Genomic DNA, 18,813 nt, shown 5'->3' on the forward strand with positions numbered 1-18,813 from the left:
TGCGCCACCTTTAACAGACCATCATCTTGGACCTCAATTTGAAGTGTAAAATGTCTCAAAATGGAGAAAAAGGACATCATGACATTCACCTGTATTCTCCTCCATCTGGATAAATATCATCACTTTATTGAAAGAATCCCAAAAGCCAAGAGCCACTGATCTTCATTACTTTCTATTGCTTAAATGATTACACTGAGGTTTGGGCATTGATCAATGAAGGTGTGTTTCAGTGGTTTGCCGAAGACGTCCTGCTCTGTCAGACAGATTTTAGCTTGAACAATTGCATCCTCACATAAACATCTTCCGAGCAGTCCTTAGATCTGAAGAATGTGAGATTTACAGAAATGTGTCGTCTACCCATTTGTGATCCTTGTTTCTTTTGTTTATATATGATACAGTAAGTATGAAGGCATCTTTACAGAATTTATTAAGTCAGCACACGTTCCTCCAAAATCTGTTAACTCCCAACAATCTCCTTCAGGGCTGAGCTCAAGTCCGGGTACTTGTACTGAAACCCAGCCTCTAAAGTCCTCTGTGGTACGACTTTCTGTCCCTGCGTGAGGACGACCGCCCTCTCGGAGCCCATCAGGGCGTTCATGACGAAGCCTGGCACGGGAAAAATGGTGGGCCGCCTCAGAACCCGGCCCAGTTCTTTAGTGAACTCGTAGTTGGTGTTCAGCGCGGGTGCGACTCCATTAAACACCTGCTGTGAAGGGGAGGGAGTGTCGGTGGGGGGCTCCAGGGCGTGGGCGATGATTCCTGCCAGGTCAGAGACGTGGATCCATGGGAACGGCTGGCTCCCTGACCCCAGAGTGCCCCCGAGGCCGAGCCAGAAGGGCAGCAGCATTTGCTTCATAGCGCCACCATCGCGACCCAGCACTGCCCCTGGTGGAGGGAGGGCGGAAGAACAACAAGGCAATGTATTTAAATTAGCGATACAAAACCGCCTTTTAGTACTTTTAATTTTTGATTCCTTGTTTTTCTAAGATACACCGAAGTTATTGATATTTCTGATGTACAGTTATCATCTTACAGGAAATATTAATAACAGTTTTTGGATGTAGATACTCAGTATGGTTTTTAATTACTTTAATTGAAAGTTATGTTGACTGAAATAATTAAATTAATTAAAATATTAAACTACATGTAATGTTATTGTGTTTGTCATCTGATGGGTAACCTTGGGGGAAATTGCAAAGAAAGGAGGAGGGGTGGTGGTAGATAGGATGATAGAGCACAAGGGAGGGTTGTAGGTTTTTGGATCATTATTTTGATGTTTTGTGTTTAGTTTTTCTCATTCTAGACAACTGTGGCACATTAGATCAGAACAGAAATCATCCAATATGTGGTTGTGTAGATTATTGTAATGTCAAACCCATGATATCAAACAGGAGAGTGTAATCACTCAAGACCCTGCAGGTACACCAAATCAAAATTGTGGACATAAAAGAAATTAGACTTTTAAATATAAGAACCAATATATCAACTACTCTCAAACAACAGTGACCAAGAACTCCTTCCAGAGAAGGTGAAATCACCGAATACACCTTTTCCTTCCAATCTCATGTCACAAACCAGCCTGTTTTTGATAAACATGAAAACAATGTAAAACTTTCTGAAGCTGCAACAACCCTTTATGGGCATTAATGTTCACTTTCAGAATTTTTAGTCTGTAAAAATGCAGTTTCTACTTACCAGGTCTGATGACGACTTGCTTGGTGTTTTGTGCCACAGTCTCAGGCAGAAGTGCTGAGGCCTCCCACTCTTTGACGAGTTTGGAGAGGAGGTCAAATGGTGTCCACTGACTGTCTTCTGTGTACTTAGCTGTCAGACTGGGTTGGTAACAAGCTGTGGACATAAAAAGCAAAGAGGGAAATATACAACAGCTTTGCTCCGAGCAGCATATGAGAACTTTTGAGTTTTTGTCATTAGGCAAACACTCACCTACACCTGATACCAGCACCCAGGAGTGAGGGGGGCTGGGGGAGGCAGCAATGGCTTGAGCCAGAGCTTTTGTAGTATCAATGCGACTGGAGAACAAATCTTTTTTATAGCTTTCGTTCCACCTGGAGGCAAAAGTAACAACAGATCAGCAGATTGAGATCCAGCTACAATAAACATCTATTTGTGTTAGTTACTGAGAAAATCCAAGCTGTGATTAACACTACATGTTAAACAGTGCAGCTGTATGTGGTTGTCACTCAGGTTCTGCTTATTTTTAGAGCTTAACAATTAGTTGATTAATTGATACGTGCATTAACAAAAAAAACTGATCGCCAACTATGTTGATAGTCTACTAATGTTTTAGTCAATTTTTTGAAGTGCTGTACATTTGCTGGTTCCAGCTTTTCAGATTTCAGGAATTTATACTTTTCCTCATCATATGCATTTTGATAGTAACTATATGTATGGGGTTTTTAACTGTTAGTCAGATGAAACCAACCAACTTGAATGGGTCAGCTTAGGATCTGAGAAATGAAAATCTGTATTTGTTCACCATCGCAGCGGGTTCATGAGATTCTCTCCAGCCAAGTTGACGGCGCCTTCACAAGGTGGGAGGCCGCTGGACTCCAATTCGCCCTGCAGGAGCACAGATGAGTACAGTTAATGGTATCTCATTAGTCGCAGAGGTGAGTCAGGAGCTCATAAACCAACCCCATTCCCTGCTGTTTTACCATTACTCTGAATTAAACAAAGATCACACCCATGTTATTTTCCCTGGACCAGGCTGTCGAGATATCACTGTGACCTCGTGACCTTTATCTCTGAGCAGACGAGTCAGCTCACGGCCCACAAAGCCAGATCCCCCTCCTGCAAGGAAGACAAGATGCACATAGAATCCAATAGTTATCAGTTACAATATATCTGAGAGAAAATTAAGTTATATTTCTTACTAATATTAGTAAATATTATACACACCAGTTTCCATTATTAATAATAATAATAATGATAATATTTGTTTAGCACCTTTCATGCAAGAAATGTAGCACAAAGTACTTTATAATAAAGAAACGACATGCACCAAGTGCTTCACATGAAAAGAAAAGACATAAAAAGAACTGAACATTGTTAAAAGCATTAATCTAAAATGAAAAACATGGAAAACATTGATGTAAAATGAGATAAAATAATGAACAGCTGTAACTGCCAAAGTCTGCATCCCCAATTTTCCTATGGCTGTTGCTGGGAACCTTCAATGAATCAGCAGTGGATGACCTCAGTGTTCTCAAGGGTACATAGTTAATCAGGGCGTTAGCAATGTAGCTTGGTCCTTGCCCATTAAGGCCTTTGTATATGAGGACCTTGAAATCAATCTTTAGGTATACCTAGCTAAAACTAATGCCGTCTAATACAACACACACTCCTGTGATAAATGCTACCTTCATGAAAGTAATGGTCAGATTTAGAGGATGTGGTTTGTGGTGCTAAGTCTACTCCCACTGATAAATGAGACGCAGAAAATAATAGAAACACTTGTCAGTATATTTTTAAATGTAAATATCCTTTCTATTGTCACATTGAAAGCGCCTGATAGCCAGAGCAGTGCGCATGCGCACTATACATGCTTACAAAACAGGACTTGTGCATTACTTTATCAATCTTAGCTTTGTGTAACAGTTAACCCACGAGGTGGCAGTTTTCTAGGTTTAATCACATAGCTGGCATATTTTTACTGTTATCTTCTGGGTAAACAAAATGCACACGGAACTTAGATGCACAAGTCTCACTTTATGCCTTTACGATTGCAATGCTAAAAGCTAGCAGGTAGCGTTATGTCACATTGACCTTTCCGAACCACTTTATAAAAAATAAAAAAGATGTAATTCTTTAGAAATCGTACATACCTATTAAGACTCTCATGGTCACCGAATTACAGTCCAATCGTAATTAAATAACAACGTCGTTGCACGTTACACCGTATCTTTATGGCTGCACCGCTCTGTTATATCAGTGAGTTGCGTTTTAGCCCTTTTGGACCAAGAGGAGTTCCGTAACTTCTGCTACCAGTTACGTCACTTTGTAGTTTAAAAGGAGCTTTATATGGGAATGTGCTTTAAAATAACAGATGACATTCAATCACGGGTTTATTTAAACAGCAGTCAGTTGTCTCTTAATATTTACTTACTGAAGTCATGTGTATTCATTTAGGGAATCTATGTCGTTTTGTTTTCCCTTGTGGTTCTTTTGTAAATACTTTTAGTTGTTTTGTGTCTGTTGATACTCTTTTTGTGTACCTTTTTGGTCGTTAACTGTCTCTGTGTGGTCATTTTGCATCTATTAAACTCTCTTTCTGTCTCTTTATGGGGTTATTTTGCATTTCTATATCATAATTTTTTGTCAAGGCATACTCATTTTGTGCTCATTGTGCCTATTTTACATCTCTTTGTAGTTGTTTTGCATGATTTTTTAAAACTAATTTTTGTGTCTCTTATTCTTAAATGACTTTCCAACAAGAAATGTTAATGTCACTTCATATGAAGCTCTGATCCAAGGGCCCCCAGTCTCCTCGGGGGGCCTGGGCCTGTGCTCGATCGGCCCATTCAGTGATTCATCCTTGAACTCAGGGAGCAGAGATGTAAAACTAACGACAACTGTAATCTACTTAATTAAGTTGAATTTTTACTTCATTGTGTATATATTTAATAAGTATAAATAAATCTTTATTATTTATCTGTTTTATTGTAAATCATTTTAATTGATATATTTTTGTCCAGTTTGGTTAATGGTTCACAGCATGATAAAAACAGCTATAACATAAATGAAATTCAGTTGCCAGTATAATCACAGACCAAACAAAACGCTACAAACAAAATACACAATAAATCAAAAAGGGGGGAATATAAGGTACAACAACACAAAAGCTAATGTCTCACAATATTATGAAGAACAATCGTGTATGTTTTATTTGATACATTTCTAACCATTATTTGTATATTTGATCAATTATGTATATATTTTATTAGTTTAGAAACGTTTGTGTGCATAGCAGTGACCCTCCAGCTGCTGAATGATATCCGTATGTTTGTTGATATAAGTTTTATAATTCACTAATACCGACACAGTCACTAGAATAAAACTGCTCTGAGAATGAAATGCAGTAATTATAATGCATTTTTGATCAAAAGATTATAAGTATTAGTTTAATTATTTTATTCTGCAGCAGACCCGGAAGTTTTCTGGAAGCTGTTTTGTGACGAAGGACAGCAAACACGTGGTTTTGATAAAGAGATAAATTGAGCCTCAGCCTCATTAGCGGCCTCTCTTCCTTGTTGCGGTGGTGGAGGTCGGTCGTGTGTCGACGGAGAGATGGAAACCAGCACGTGTTAAGCTTCATCCACGGTACTTGTTGGCGATTTGTATCTAATTACTTTGATAGCATTGCAGCTGGTGAATTTATGTGTCCGCCGGTGGCTGTTTGTTGCGGTTGTTTTCCGCACAGATTATCATTGTTAGCTTGCTGCTTCCTCCGACCTCGTGGGGTTTTTTCTGTTACTAATTAGCTGAAATTTACAGCTGGCGATAGAAGGATGAATCCGAGTAAACGGTGCCTTTGGGTTAAAATGACTAAATTAGTATCTTAATGAACCATCAGGTGTGCTGGGTTTAAATGCCTATTTTATGAATTACTTTCACGGTTAGAAAATACGAACATTTTCTCATGTGTTGTACTTAAGTACAATTTTAAAGGTACTCTGTTAAACTTATTGTGAAATGTGAGCTAGTTTTAGTTCCACTTTGGGCCTTAAACAATCATTTAGATGATTCTCTTTGCTGAGAATTTGCAGGAAATGTATCTATAGCGGAAATGATCAATCAAATCTGAAGCATGTGACAAAGGGCCCCAACTCCATACTGTTTGTTCAAAAGGGGTTGCAAGGCAAACGGGATGGAAACCACTTGTTTAATCTTTAACAGTACATTGTATTTGAATCTGCAGACTAATGTGTAAATAGTACAATGTTTTCCTTTTATATTTAGGGGAGTAGTACTCATTATGCAGAATGTGGCCTGTTTCAGAATTAATTCATTAGTCAATAATCAGAAATGATCGAATTTGGGATAATTGGTTCTGCTGTGCAGGACTTGAGAGTAATATTGCCAGGCATCATTTACACTGGGGGGGGGGTATTGTGGGGACTTCTGATCTGCACCTCAAAGCCACTTTTATACAGTCAAACCTTGATGATGAGTTGCATGTGAGTCCGTGTTTCACCTGAACCTGATGATTATTCTTTCACTGCACTGATGGGTTTGACAGTACAGATAGTAGTATGGTGCTCATCATATTGCAAGTTGAGACTAACCTGTTGTGTTTTCTTTTTGGATTTCAGAGCCGGTCCTGGATATACACTGCTCAAAACATTAAGGTAACACTTAATCATCACAGTGTAACACCAGGTCAGTTAAACTTCAGGGATATCAATCTGTCCATTTAGGAATTTCATAAATGTTAAAAAATATGGCAGATGTTGTATGAATTGAATTAGACTCTACAATGAAGTAAAGTGGCCACTGAGTGTAATCTTGTGACAATGTATGGACTGTGAAATTCATTGCTAAATAAAGCTGAAAGTGTTAAACTGTGTATTGAATTCATTTGCAAATCAGAGCTGGTAAAGTGGAGAAATGTGTGGGTGTGGTGTTTGGTTGGATATTGGTAACTAAGTCTGAAAAGTGGCACAGTAACATTTTATTGACAGTCATGGTAGAAAAAAATCTAGCTGCTTTAGGCATCAATGAAAACATAGCTGAGCAAACGTATCAAATCTTTAAGCGGTTAACATTTTTAACCTTATGTGCAAAGCTGGGTATCTAGTGCAATCTACATTCAAGGATCGTGAGGCTGGCTGATTGTTATTTTTTAGATGCGATTAATGCAACTTTTGCTTGTGTATAGAATAGTAAAATCATAATCAGAGGTACCATTTAAAGACTGACTTGCGCAATAAAACACTAAATCAGGCATAAAAAGAAAATCTTAAAGCATTAAAAAAAGTGTAGTACAGTTGTTTTTTTTTTTTTGTTTTTTTTTTTTTAAAAAGCAATACATCAGTGGACAACTGGTAACAATTGTCATTACTGCATTATGAAAGTGAATCAAAATATGAAATGATAAAACTTAAATTCTCATTGACAAACTGACATACAGTAAATAAATTAAAATGGAGACAGAGTTTGTGGCTCCAAGATTTCATTTACGATCTTATTGCCCAATCTAGTGGAAAACTGGGTGGCAGTTTGCCCAAAAAGTTGGTTCAGAGCTTTTGCAACATGTCATAGTTCAGGTATTGACATTTCAAAGAGGAAAAAGTGATCTACCCTCCAAGACAAGTATTTCAAGAGTGAATGTGTCATTCGTGTTGTGATGAAATTCGTAGTACTGATTGGCTAAAAGAAAATAAGTGGTTGAGGAATCTCTTTGGCCTAAAACAAGACTGTATAGATAAGTTGCAAATGCATGTCATTTATCTGAAGGGCCGGAAACAACAGAACAAAAGTTCCCCTAGCTAGCATTTTTAGGCAGTAAAAAAACAACAAAAAAAAAACACGTAATAGTGTGTGACACTATAATGTAGTAAGCAGATATAATCATTCATTTGTCAACTAACTCCTGTGGACACACAAGAGTGGAGGCTGCTGTACAAACTTACAATATAGTACATGTATGTGCCCATAGTTATAATTGTGGGCAAATACTGTAGGCTAATTCTAAATACCTGAAAATGTCATTTATAGCTGTGTAAAATGACATTATTCTGTGTTGTAAACCATTTATGAAACATTTACATACTGAATATAAATGCTGAATAGCAGGATTTAAAGTAAAGTTTGCAATTGCTTCCCAAGGTACTGTATGTTGTAGTTATTAGTTATTTTAAATTGTTTTCATTTTCCAAGTGTTATTCTCTGTAACTGCCACAAAATGGAATAAAATACAAATGTAAAAAAAAAAAAAAAGACAGTTCTGATATACAGGTCAGGTACATACAGTATCATTTCTTGTGGCTGGAGCACCGATTTCCAGTCAAACTATCCGCAAAACAAAATCTGAATGTTCAGCTCTGAGCTGGTGCTTTGGGTTTGTCTGTATTTAAGCACAGCAAAATCAGGCTCAAATCTTGCTTTAACCTAAATCTGCACACTCCACATGCAGTTTGGCATCTTTCATTCAAACCTCATCTCCCATTTTGTACAGAGTTACACCCTGTGCTGGAATCAAGAATACTGGTTCCCACAGTGTCTTTACCCATGGACCGACTCTTTTTGGTTCCTGTTTGTTCCGATATGCCCTCAAAGAGCTTAGCCATGAAGGCGAAGCCATTCTGCTTTATATAGGACTTCCCAGCGAAGGTGTAGAGGACGGGATTGGCGCAGCTGCTGATGAAGGCCAAAGCTGAGGTCACCGCACGACTGGACTTCGAGATATGTTCCAATCTGCAGATAAACAGAGACGTTTCAGACCACAGCATCAACTAAAACAAAAGCTATATTTAGGGATTGAGAAAAATGATGTTGAAGTTTGGCTGTGTTGTTGGGAGCTTAACTTTAAACATCTTCCTCTCAAATTATGAATAAATACTGTGTAAATACAGTATATCCACGGATTGATTACTGAACAGGTTCGTTAAAGGGCTTTCACCTAAAAAAATATCACTGAATGAAACACTAAACAGTTGCAAAGGGGCCAAAAAGACACAAAATGATCACAAAGAGGCACAAACTAACCTCACGACTATAAACGCACAAAACAAGTACAATCAGAAGCGAAAAGGCTACAGAGAGACACAAAACTAAAACAAGGGACATGAAATAAGCACAAACTACAAAGAAACACAAAATGACTACAAATACTGTTGAATTTGCCAAATATAAAAAGCTTTAGTTTTCACAATGTTGGCAACAAAGTAAAATTTATTCCTCATAAGAATATCCAGACAGTTTTTAATATATTAAAAGTCATGAAATTCTCTCAGTAAAACAACTGATCTTCATATCAACCATGAAAAAATGATCAACAGGCATTTAGTTTAAGAGATACATAACCAAACAGGATGAGTTGTTTGCATTTGTGCTTGTAAGAATGTTGCAAAGAATAATTGTGCAAAAGCTAAACGTGTGACATTGGGCAAAACATAATGTATAACATTTTAGAGTCTTGGTTTTGTGAATCTCTAGTAAATTAAAAATACCAACTGTCAGCGAAAATCTTTTGTTACTCACACTTCTCTTGTGCTCGAACCAATTTCGTACCACTCGGCCGCAACCTTACACAAAACAAAAACATGGTGTTCATTCGAAGGGTCACACTGTTGAGAAATGCAGAAATGTGAAGAGATTTCATGTGATAAACGATACCGGGAACATGCCCTCACACACCTGTATCATGTTGACAACGTGGTACGGCAGCCAGAAAGCGCCAAACATCACCACAATAGCCAGGATGAGTTTCTCGCTGCGGACCCTTCGCTGGAACTTGGTCTGCCTCAGGCGTCTCAGGATGAGGACGTAGCTGGTTATGATGATTGCGTAAGGAAGGATGAATCCTGTCACTGTCTCAAAGGCATACTGAAAACGTACCTGCACACGGGAGGATAAAAAAACAGATGTGCTCACAAAAATGATAACGTGTGTTTCAGTAGACATGAATGGATCTGTCAAAACAAGAGAGAACAAGATGTCAGAAGAGTTGAAATGAGTAGTTGTAGTTAGTTTAAAATCGGCTGCTTCTCCTTGTCGTATATCATAGCAAGCTGAAAACCATTGAACTGTTGGTCAGACCGAACAAGACATTTGAAGATTTCACCTTAAACAACAAGAAATTGTGATTTCCATTTTTTTCCACTATTTTTTGGTCATTTCATAAAACCAAGTGAAAAATTGCTTACATTATTATTATTTTTTTTAAATCAGTGGATGACTGAACAATGGAAATACTTGTTTGTTCCACCCATACAGAAGCATGAAAAGCACACTTTAACACATCTTTATGTGTTCATTCATGAAACAAAGATTAAACAAAGTAGCACAAGCAAAGAAACAAAGTTAATATATGTAGCATTGTTCTACAGTAGTATTTTTTTTCAGTTATTCTGATGGCAAAGGTTAAATATCAATAAACAACTATTTTCTATGCAAAAATGTGGAGTTTGTTGTCTTGAGCAGAGAAGTTCTTTGTTCTTTTTGTTTTAGTCCCCAGGACGGCGGCGCGTTCATGTAAGTGCATGTGACTGGCTCCTATTCCAACTGTTGGCCCTCCCCTCATTTATAAACACACAGGGACCACCCCCAAGCACGATAACCAGTGCAGTCCACAGCCCTCAGGTAAAAGCTTCCTTCACTGAAGAAACCACATTTGTGTCCAAAAAGTCCTCTGGCAAGGAACTGATGGCCTGACCATGGGGACTAATCCCTGTTGGTCGGTGGACCGTCACAACAGTCAATTCCTGTGGCTGAATCTCACAAGCTGCTAACGGGCTCCAACTTCACTCAGAACTGCATTTTCTTTGCAGTATGTAAGTAACTTGTTGGCTACATACTGTTATGTGTGTTTTCATTCGTGTCCGGCTACAGTAGCCATGATAAAGTTAGCTAACTTGCTGTTACTGATATTATGAATGTGTTCGGTGAATGTTGCTATCGGTAGGTGGCTAACTGTCAGCATTGCCACGGATGGAGTATATCACGGCAATGCTAGGGCTGGGGGGGGTTGGGCCGAAGTAGTCGACGGAGCATTTGTTTTTGGTCTGAAATGCTGGTGATCTAGTGCGACACCTAGTGATCGTTTCCAGAACCTTTAAGTCCAACAGATATTTTTTTTCTGCAAACATTTTGACACCTCATGGCAGAAAAGCACAGGTGTAACAGATAGCATTAATAATTGGATTAGTAAGTGTAAGTGATGCCAGTGGCCCTGCCTGCACAATACCAGGAGCCTCGAACTGGAACACATAACTGAAATGCAGCCTTTATTAAAATGATTAATTACACCTGTGTGTTTCAGCTCTGGTTTGGTCTCTACCATCCTGAGGGAAATGTCTAGCTCCACTATGTTCAGCAGCTAGTTGTTAAGTGTGTCTGTCTGCTGTTTGGTGCTCAGCAGGTAAGGTACAATGGGTTTTTAGCTTTTTCTCTTACGGACCAGACAGTTTAACAGTGAGCTGAGACTCTTTTTTTCATATCTTTCAGCCCTATATGATAATGTTGTAATGATACAAATTAATTGTGGAAAATGACAATGTGGAAAAAAGGCAGAAAAAACGACTTTAAATGAATGCTAATGTTGCTCTGTAACTTCCGGGATGTCTAAGTAAATAGATGTGCAAAATATCAACTTAAGGGTGATGATTTGTCAGTGTGTTCACAACTTGTTTCTGCTGCTTTGATGTGGCCAGCAGTGGCCAACAGTCTCAACACAAGGTCAATTTACTACCCCTTCTGGAGCTTTTGATTACATCTCATGATCATCATCAGCAGATGGACTTGTCATTGAATTGTAACAGTTCAAATCAGGATTTAAGAAGTTCTTAACTGAACTCCTTGTCCATGCTGGCATAAAAGAGCTTCAGACGTTCTAGTTTTGCACATGCATTTAATTGATTAGTCAAGAAAACAATTAGGTTAATAACATGATAGTTGTTAGCTCTATCGTCTACTTACATGTGTAGGAAGGGTGTGATTGGGCGCACACACCAGTCTTATTTTACCCCGCTCGTCGATGTCGTTTCTCACGTCCCGAAACACCAGTGACGGAATAGCAATGACCCCGACCAGTATCCACATGGCTACAATCACCCTCCTCACAATCTTCTTGCTGGCTAAGGAGGACAGTCTCCTTGGAAACACCACAGCCACCAGCCTGTGCACACTCATCAGTGTGATCAGAAAGATGGACGCGTACATGTTGGCGTTGCACAGGTAGAACATGCCTTTACACATTTCGTTACCAAAGACCCATGTCTGCATGGCCAGGTATATAATGAAGAAGATGGTGAGGATCATGAGGAAGCCATCAGCGCACGCCAGGTTGAGGATGAGGATGGTGGTGACTGAGCGTTGTCGGATGCGTGCCAGGATGCTCCAGACGATGAAGAAGTTGCCAGGGACGCCCAGGAGGAAGACCAAGCCGAGGATGAGGGCACCCATGGTCGTGGAGAAGTCATTGCTCACAACACTGTCGTCCTCAGGTTCTTTGGTAGTTGTTCCGTTAGTCACGTTGATAAAAGTGGATGGTGTCATAATGGGGGAATGATCACTTTGAGGACGAGAGACAAAGTTAGAACCTAACACAGGATGCTAATCTACACAGTCTGTGAGAGGTGTTGATACAGTCGAATCAACACCTCTCACACTTTTCATCAAAAACTGAAGGTGATATGAGGATAGGATTTATTGCAGTAGGCTACTGTTGTATTAGACCATAATCGTTTTACATTACATTAATTTCCTTATTAGAATTTCACTTTCTGATAAGGCACCATTTATAAAAGATTCGTGAGCTGTAATTAATGGCTTTATTAATTATTTACTCATGCTTTTATAGATCAATGATAAGTAATTAATAAAACAACTTTTGGGTTGCCAGGTTGTGGAAAATCCTGAGCTCTCCAATGGACTGTTTGACTGCCTGCCCCCTGGAAATGTTCTGCAGGACATCTGGACCAGAATCCATTTACCTATTAGTAATTGACCCTTTATTAATGGTTTACTACTATTTATAACCACAAAAGCTTGCAACTATGTCTTGCATTAAAATTCGGTTTCAATTGCACTCTTCTATATTCTCTCAATATCCAGAATTTGACAAACTCGTGGTTGCCTTTCTCATGACTAGTCCAAGTGCAGTTTTTAAGTGCATTTAGTCGTGAGTTTAGCTGAGCTGAGCATCACCCTCAAATTTACCACTTTCTGTCCTGTAAGAGTTGGTCAGCTTTGCAGAAAATACATTTATCTGCTTTCTTAAATAGAGTGAGATGAGAAGATTCATATCACGCCAATATCTGTGTGTGAAGTACAGAGTTTTAGTGAGGAGGTGATTAGCTTAGCCTGGCATGAAGGCTAACAGAAGGAAGCTCTAATATTTATTTCTTACTTTATCTCAGAATCATAAGATCTGTATTTCAGAATTATGAGTTCTTGTAATCTTGAAATACCAAAGATTCTTTGCAAAATTATGACATACTGTCTTATAATTATGATTTACTATCTAATTAGGTAATAGGTAAAAAAAACACACAAACATGGTGGATTATTTTTACAAGTGGAAGAAATGGGCTTCTGCATGGAACCAGTTTTACTTCCCTCTGTTAATAACCTGTTTATCACTGTATTACTGGGGCAGAGATAAACAGACAGATGCTGGTAGGCATGATAGTATATCACCCACACTTTCTTGTCTCGCAAACTATCTAACCTCACATTCACTAGTGATTTTGCTGTGTATGCAAACAGATGCACGGACCTGATTTCAACACTGATCATATCTATGATGAAGTATAGACACAAACCACACAACCAATATAAAAAAAAAGTGTTTTTTAAAAAAAAAAAGAAAGGCAGGTTGAGACTGATAATCTGACCTCTCATCTCTTTTGTTCTCACTGTCCTCACATATCTCTGATACGTGTGTGTGTGTGTGTGTGTGTGTGTGTGTGTGTGTGTGTGTGTGTGTGTGTGTGTGTGATGAGGATTGACATTGCATCACCCTTCTTTAAAGTTAACAGGAACATTCAGTACAAAATCTATTTCCTCTTGAAGGAAATGATTTCTAACTGTGAATGATATAAAGATGTGGTAAAAGAGATATAAAAAAAAAACAGACTACTGTTGAAAACCAAATTGCCCCTCGAGGACAATATAGACTTTGTAATTTAATCTGATCGAATCTTAATTGTCAGATATCTGAGCATGCTTACTTGTCAAAGATTGCTATATTCTAGGAAATAGAGTGAGACAGTAACTGAAGAAACATTTACCCACTAATTTTAGCTGCCACCCTGACGCAGCCTCTAAAGTATTCACAACAGACCATGCAGCCGACAGTGTAGCTCGAATGTAGAGGCAGCATGCTATGACATGCCAAACATTTGCAGTACTGCGTCAAACCATAGCATCTTTGATTCACTTCCGTTTTTTATTTATTTATTTTTTTTGTTGTTGTTGTTTCTTGTCCTAATTTCTCTCTCTTCTTTGGAGTCTTTCTCACTGTCCTTTCACATGGAAACTTGTCCCACAGAGTGCAGGGGTCACAGAAGGGGACCTTTAATGAAAAACACATCCCTGTATGTATCCTTGACTTGTATATGCCGATCATAATAGAAATATTAGACGTGATTGATACAGAGAGAAAACCGTGTTTAACCCATGTGAAAACAACAACATCAAGTTTTTATTTCCTGTTTAAGTCATAATTCCTTTTGCTCTGGTTCCGCTAAAGCCAACTGTTTATTTTCCCCGTATAGCTTTATATGAGAGTGAACGAGTAAACATCGTGAATCAATGCCAGGCTTACATCACTGGAGAGAAATGCAACAGAAAGCCCAGTCTAAGCAACACAATGATGCTGTCAGGTGAAAGCACTGTGTCTCAGGAATTACAGCTTTACAAGAAAACTGAAGTTTTTCATAAAACCAGGTGTCCTAAATCTTTTCCAACCCAGAGGCGACCGTGCTAACTGTCAGATCAGGAAAATACACAAGAATCTGCAATTTATGACCTAATATTTCAATGGATATACCGGATAAACATACTGTTGTAATGGACAAAGTGCAGGAAGAAGAAAAAAAAGTTGGAAAAAGGACTGTAAAAGTATGTGCAAGAGAAACTGATAAATGGGAATAAAGTCATGGTACTTTTACTGTAAAGTACAGCAAAGTCAACAAAACAAAACTCGAGACATTTTTTAAAAAAGACTGAAAATTAACACGACTCCGCAAAACCACTTGTTCCTGCCCAAAACTCTGTTTGCCAGTGAAGTAAGAATGATGGATTAGCCTTTAGTCCACAAGTATTAAAATAATGAGTCACAGATTTGTAATAACTCTGCTATGTGTAAATAATCAGGTCAAGAAAAGTAAATCATAATTTTAAGATAGAAAATGGAAATGGAGAAAAATCTGAGCGACTGAAGCAAAACGTCAGTAAGAAGTTGAAAATCAAGGTATTGAGAAGTTCAAGAGTGACTGACCTTTCCCGGACTTGATGTCTCTCTCTGTGATGTGTGTCAGATTCAAATATCCCACTGCCGCTCTCTGCTCTGTCCGGCTCTTACAGTGTTTCTCTTCTCCCTTGTCTCTGTTAGCTCAGCCCATTATAAACTGAATCACATCCTCCCTCACAGGCTGCAACATGCTGTGGTTCAAGACAAGGAGGCACAGAGGTGTGTCCTTCCTTAAAACGCTCACTGACTTCAGTGCTCGGTATTCTTCTCTATATATGAGCATCTTGTGGAAAGAATCTGTGCTATATCACTGTATACATAATGGACTTTTTTGTAAACAAAAATGCATTCTTCTTGAAAACATGTCCCAGCGTCACGTATTAAAATCTATATCTTCTGTGTCCAGAGGCACTTTTCATTTTCTGTGAGTCAATAATTCTTGCATAATGTGAAGGAACAGTAAGTTGATTCAAAGCTGTGTCATGCATGTGGACACACATACACAGAGCGCGCACACACACACACACACACACACACATAAAAATTCACGCTCACTAGTTCATACAAGTCTAACACTTACAGGAATGTTGGTTTCCACAAGAAGAAGCTCCAGGACTTCCATCCTTCCAATTAAAGTTTGCTAAACATGCACACCCTTGTTCAGTGACATCATTCACATTATTGTAGCTTCACGCTTACACACAGGAAAGGGGCAAACAACTTTATCTGGCCATAGAGAAGCTTAAATGGAACTTAAATTTGTACCTTCTGAGGAAATGTTTAAGATTACACTTGAGGGTAATTCCCAAATATGCCTCTTTTTAGTCTGATGTCTTCTTGGTTTCTTGCTCACATTATTGCGGTTTGATCAAATACCAGGGAATAGTTTCTACTTTCAACACATACTACAAATAATATGACACTAAAATGGTTCATCAAAGTTATTGGGATTCATCTTCAGGAGACCACGAATGTCTGTAAACAATTTTGTGTCAGTCTGTCCTATGGTTTTAGGCATATTTCAGTCTGGACCAAAGCGGTGGACTGACTGACAGGCCGACATTGACCTACATAGTGCCTCAGAAGTAGTGTGGCTAAAAATATAAATCCCGGACATCTCAGTCCCGGACATGTTGTAAGTTGGTAAATTAGTACAACTATGTTATACAGTTACAAAGATTATTTAGTGGACAAAGTGGTTAAAAATATAATAATCCAACCGTTGTGTTGTGTATGTTTGGTTGTGCTACATGAAGACATCAGAACTAGCAGTGGAAGTCAACATCTTCCAAGTGATTTAAAAAAAAAAAAAGCAAAGGACAAGATATAGATATAGATTGATATAGTGACATAAATATTATATTATAGATTTATATAGTGACATGAATATTATATTATAGATATAGATTGATATAGTGACATGAATATTATATTTAGTCACAGACTTTGGCTACTACCTTTGGGGCATTACTAACGTAGCTTGTTTTCCAGAGACATACACCCGGTACTGTTAGTAATATTACTCTTTGAGGTAGTTTATAGAAAACGCTCTGTACTTATCCAAGACTTTATCACTTCTTGCCACATTGTCTAGTGGGAGAAAAGGAAGGGTGCGGTTTACTTTCCTGGCATCAATCCCCCCAAACCACTTTGGTCCAGATTGAAATATCTATACCAACAGCTTTTGGACAGATTCAGATGAAATTTTTTTCAAAGGCATTCATGGTCTCCAGAGAGTGAATCATACAGACTTTGGTGATCTCCTGACTTTTTTCGTGTAGCAGGTTGACACTTTTTGCGTTTACCGAGATATACCAGCGAGTGTTGTATGGGTTGGCATGAAATTTGCTGCGCACATTCATGGTGCTCAGAAGGTGAGCCCTAGTGACTTTGGTAATCTTTGATTTTTTTTTTTTTTCCTGTATCACCTCCAACAGATCAAAACTATCACGTATCCTGTCAAATATCCCCAAATCTACTACACATTCATGATGTCCACAGTCCCCAGATGATGAATCCTAATGTTTCTGCCTTTTTCTTCAGCACCACCAGGAGGTTCACATTTGTGGTTTTCATGATGTGCCTCAATAGCGCCATCATTTGACCAAATATGAACTTGTCAAATACAAATACATTCAAAACTAATGATATTCCCATCAGCCCTGGCTTTAGTTCCTGACAGACTATTTTCCACCAAAAATAGCAGGTATAATCTATTATTAGTTGCAAAGAGAAATAGTTTTAGTCTCACATTCTACAAGTGAGTAAATATGAATTAGTTACTTAGTAGCTTGGCCTGTATGTAAACTATTTAACAGCAAACAACCCTCTCTTTTAGAATTCACACTTATAAATAGCAAATAAGTTTTACTTAATACGAAACATATATGGAAAAAAATATTATTATTATTTTCCATGATTTTGTTTACTTTGTATCAATTACTTATATATTTAATAATTTTTCCAAGCATTATGTGTTTTGGAATAGTGTGAATTTATATATTCATGTCAGTACTTGCATGACTTTTTATGGAGAATGTAGGTTTTTTTTATGTGTCTGTTGAATCATACCACCACAAAATGTACTTGAGTTAAATAATTCTCTCTGACTGAGAACATCAGTCTGTCAGGGATCAAGTTACAAAAGATTTTCCACTGATAACAATAATCCGTGTCCTCGGGCTATGAAGGCAGAACTGACTTTTGAGGAAAGTTCCAGTAAAACTTTCCTCTCTTTCACCACATGAGGGCAACACATCCACGAGAACAATACCTTTCGTTTTCTCCTTCTCTCATAAACTTGACACTCAGCAGTTCCTCCTGTGTGTTGCACTCATCCATCACATTGCAGCAGTCCTTTAAACAATTTACTAGCCATTCAACGCTACAGTTTCACAACCCCCCGCCCACCCCAAAACTTTCCGTTTCTAGAAACGCTCTGTATTTGAACAACCACTGAGAATGTGAATACAGTACCAGCATGTGCTTCAACTCTCATTCGATCACTCATTTTGACGCATAACACAGATGTTGTGATGAACAGATGTTACTTGTCAAACGGCTTTTGTGACTTGAAAAATTACTGTTCACCCGGTTAACAGGTAGCATTTAAAAACACAATTTGTAATTAGTTGTCTGACAACAGAAACAGAACAATACGTCAGTGATAATAAATTGTGAGGTCAGCTCTCCTGAAACACAATTTAACCTAGGTGATGATAAAGGGCAGGAAGGGACAAAGCAAAGATGAGCTGAGCCAGCTGAGACTGTACATTTTTGTTAATTGCCAATCAAAAAAAGAAGGAGAAAACAATTTTGCTTTTAGATTTAGTTTCCCCATTGTTTTGTGCTTTGGTCTGGACAGATTTTTTTCCCACAAAATTACTTGAACATACTTAACGGAAGCTGTAAGTTATGCAACACAATGCGATGTAATCCAGCCGTATTTACCGGCGTCGCCAATCAAACACATGCAAGAGCATATTGCCTGTAGATTACTTTGTAGCATCAATGTTGCACTTGTACGGTTTTCCTTGCAGTTGAAAAGATGCATGAAAAAGTCACGATAATTTTTCCAGAGTTGTACGATCTCATGGTATTATAAACTTTTTGTCTCGTTTTAGTGTCTGAGAAGCCTTGATACTTATCCATCTGCC

General features: G+C 38.3%; 2 protein-coding genes and 1 long non-coding RNA gene across 4 annotated transcripts; 1 reads left to right on the top strand and 2 right to left on the bottom strand.

Moving 5' to 3' along the window:
- Positions 1-90: 90 nt before the first annotated feature.
- Positions 91-3,983, bottom strand: sdr39u1 (short chain dehydrogenase/reductase family 39U, member 1). Of its 2 annotated transcripts, XM_023424451.2 has the most exons (6): positions 3,846-3,983; positions 2,705-2,811; positions 2,498-2,580; positions 1,945-2,066; positions 1,696-1,848; positions 91-885 (listed from the first exon to the last, which is right to left on the bottom strand). In XM_023424451.2, the coding sequence occupies exons 1-6, from the start codon at positions 3,859-3,861 to the stop codon at positions 458-460; spliced, it is 909 nt and encodes a 302-aa protein (XP_023280219.1). In that variant the 5' UTR covers positions 3,862-3,983; the 3' UTR covers positions 91-457. The 2 variants fall into 2 exon arrangements, with proteins under 2 accessions (XP_023280219.1, XP_087034961.1); XM_087178835.1 differs by lacking the exon at positions 3,846-3,983 and having other exon boundaries at positions 2,676-2,806.
- A 1,252-nt stretch (positions 3,984-5,235) lies between these two features.
- Positions 5,236-6,581, top strand: LOC111668404 (uncharacterized). The gene is made up of 2 exons (XR_002761726.2): positions 5,236-5,340; positions 6,333-6,581. It is a non-coding gene; the product is annotated as an uncharacterized LOC111668404 (long non-coding RNA).
- Positions 6,582-6,669: 88 nt separating this feature from the next.
- Positions 6,670-15,310, bottom strand: ltb4r2b (leukotriene B4 receptor 2b). The gene is made up of 5 exons (XM_023424443.2): positions 15,185-15,310; positions 11,659-12,253; positions 9,379-9,579; positions 9,223-9,266; positions 6,670-8,436 (listed from the first exon to the last, which is right to left on the bottom strand). Exons 2-5 carry the CDS (start codon positions 12,235-12,237, stop codon positions 8,178-8,180), a joined length of 1,083 nt encoding a protein of 360 aa, XP_023280211.1. The 5' UTR covers positions 12,238-12,253; positions 15,185-15,310; the 3' UTR covers positions 6,670-8,177.
- Positions 15,311-18,813: the final 3,503 nt, after the last annotated feature.

This window comes from Seriola lalandi, unplaced genomic scaffold (assembly GCF_002814215.2).
Source record: "Seriola lalandi dorsalis isolate HSWRI2012SDOR001 ecotype SW California unplaced genomic scaffold, Sedor1 jcf7180002054736, whole genome shotgun sequence".
Lineage (NCBI taxonomy): Eukaryota > Metazoa > Chordata > Actinopteri > Carangiformes > Carangidae > Seriola > Seriola lalandi.

Bases quoted from the DNA above. Each gene is read 5' to 3' on its own strand.
- sdr39u1 (XM_023424451.2), bottom strand. The intron at 2,067-2,497 runs GTGAACAAATAC...TTTTGCCTCCAG, and splicing joins CTCATGAACCCGCTGCGATG to GTGGAACGAAAGCTATAAAA. The intron at 1,849-1,944 runs GTGAGTGTTTGC...TTATGTCCACAG, and splicing joins GGTGCTGGTATCAGGTGTAG to CTTGTTACCAACCCAGTCTG.
- ltb4r2b (XM_023424443.2), bottom strand. From the start codon at position 12,237: ATGACACCATCCACTTTTATCAACGTGACTAACGGAACAACTACCAAA. The intron at 9,267-9,378 runs GTGTGTGAGGGC...GTTTTGTGTAAG, and splicing joins ACGTTGTCAACATGATACAG to GTTGCGGCCGAGTGGTACGA. The intron at 8,437-9,222 runs GTGAGTAACAAA...GTTTATCTGCAG, and splicing joins GGTTCGAGCACAAGAGAAGT to ATTGGAACATATCTCGAAGT.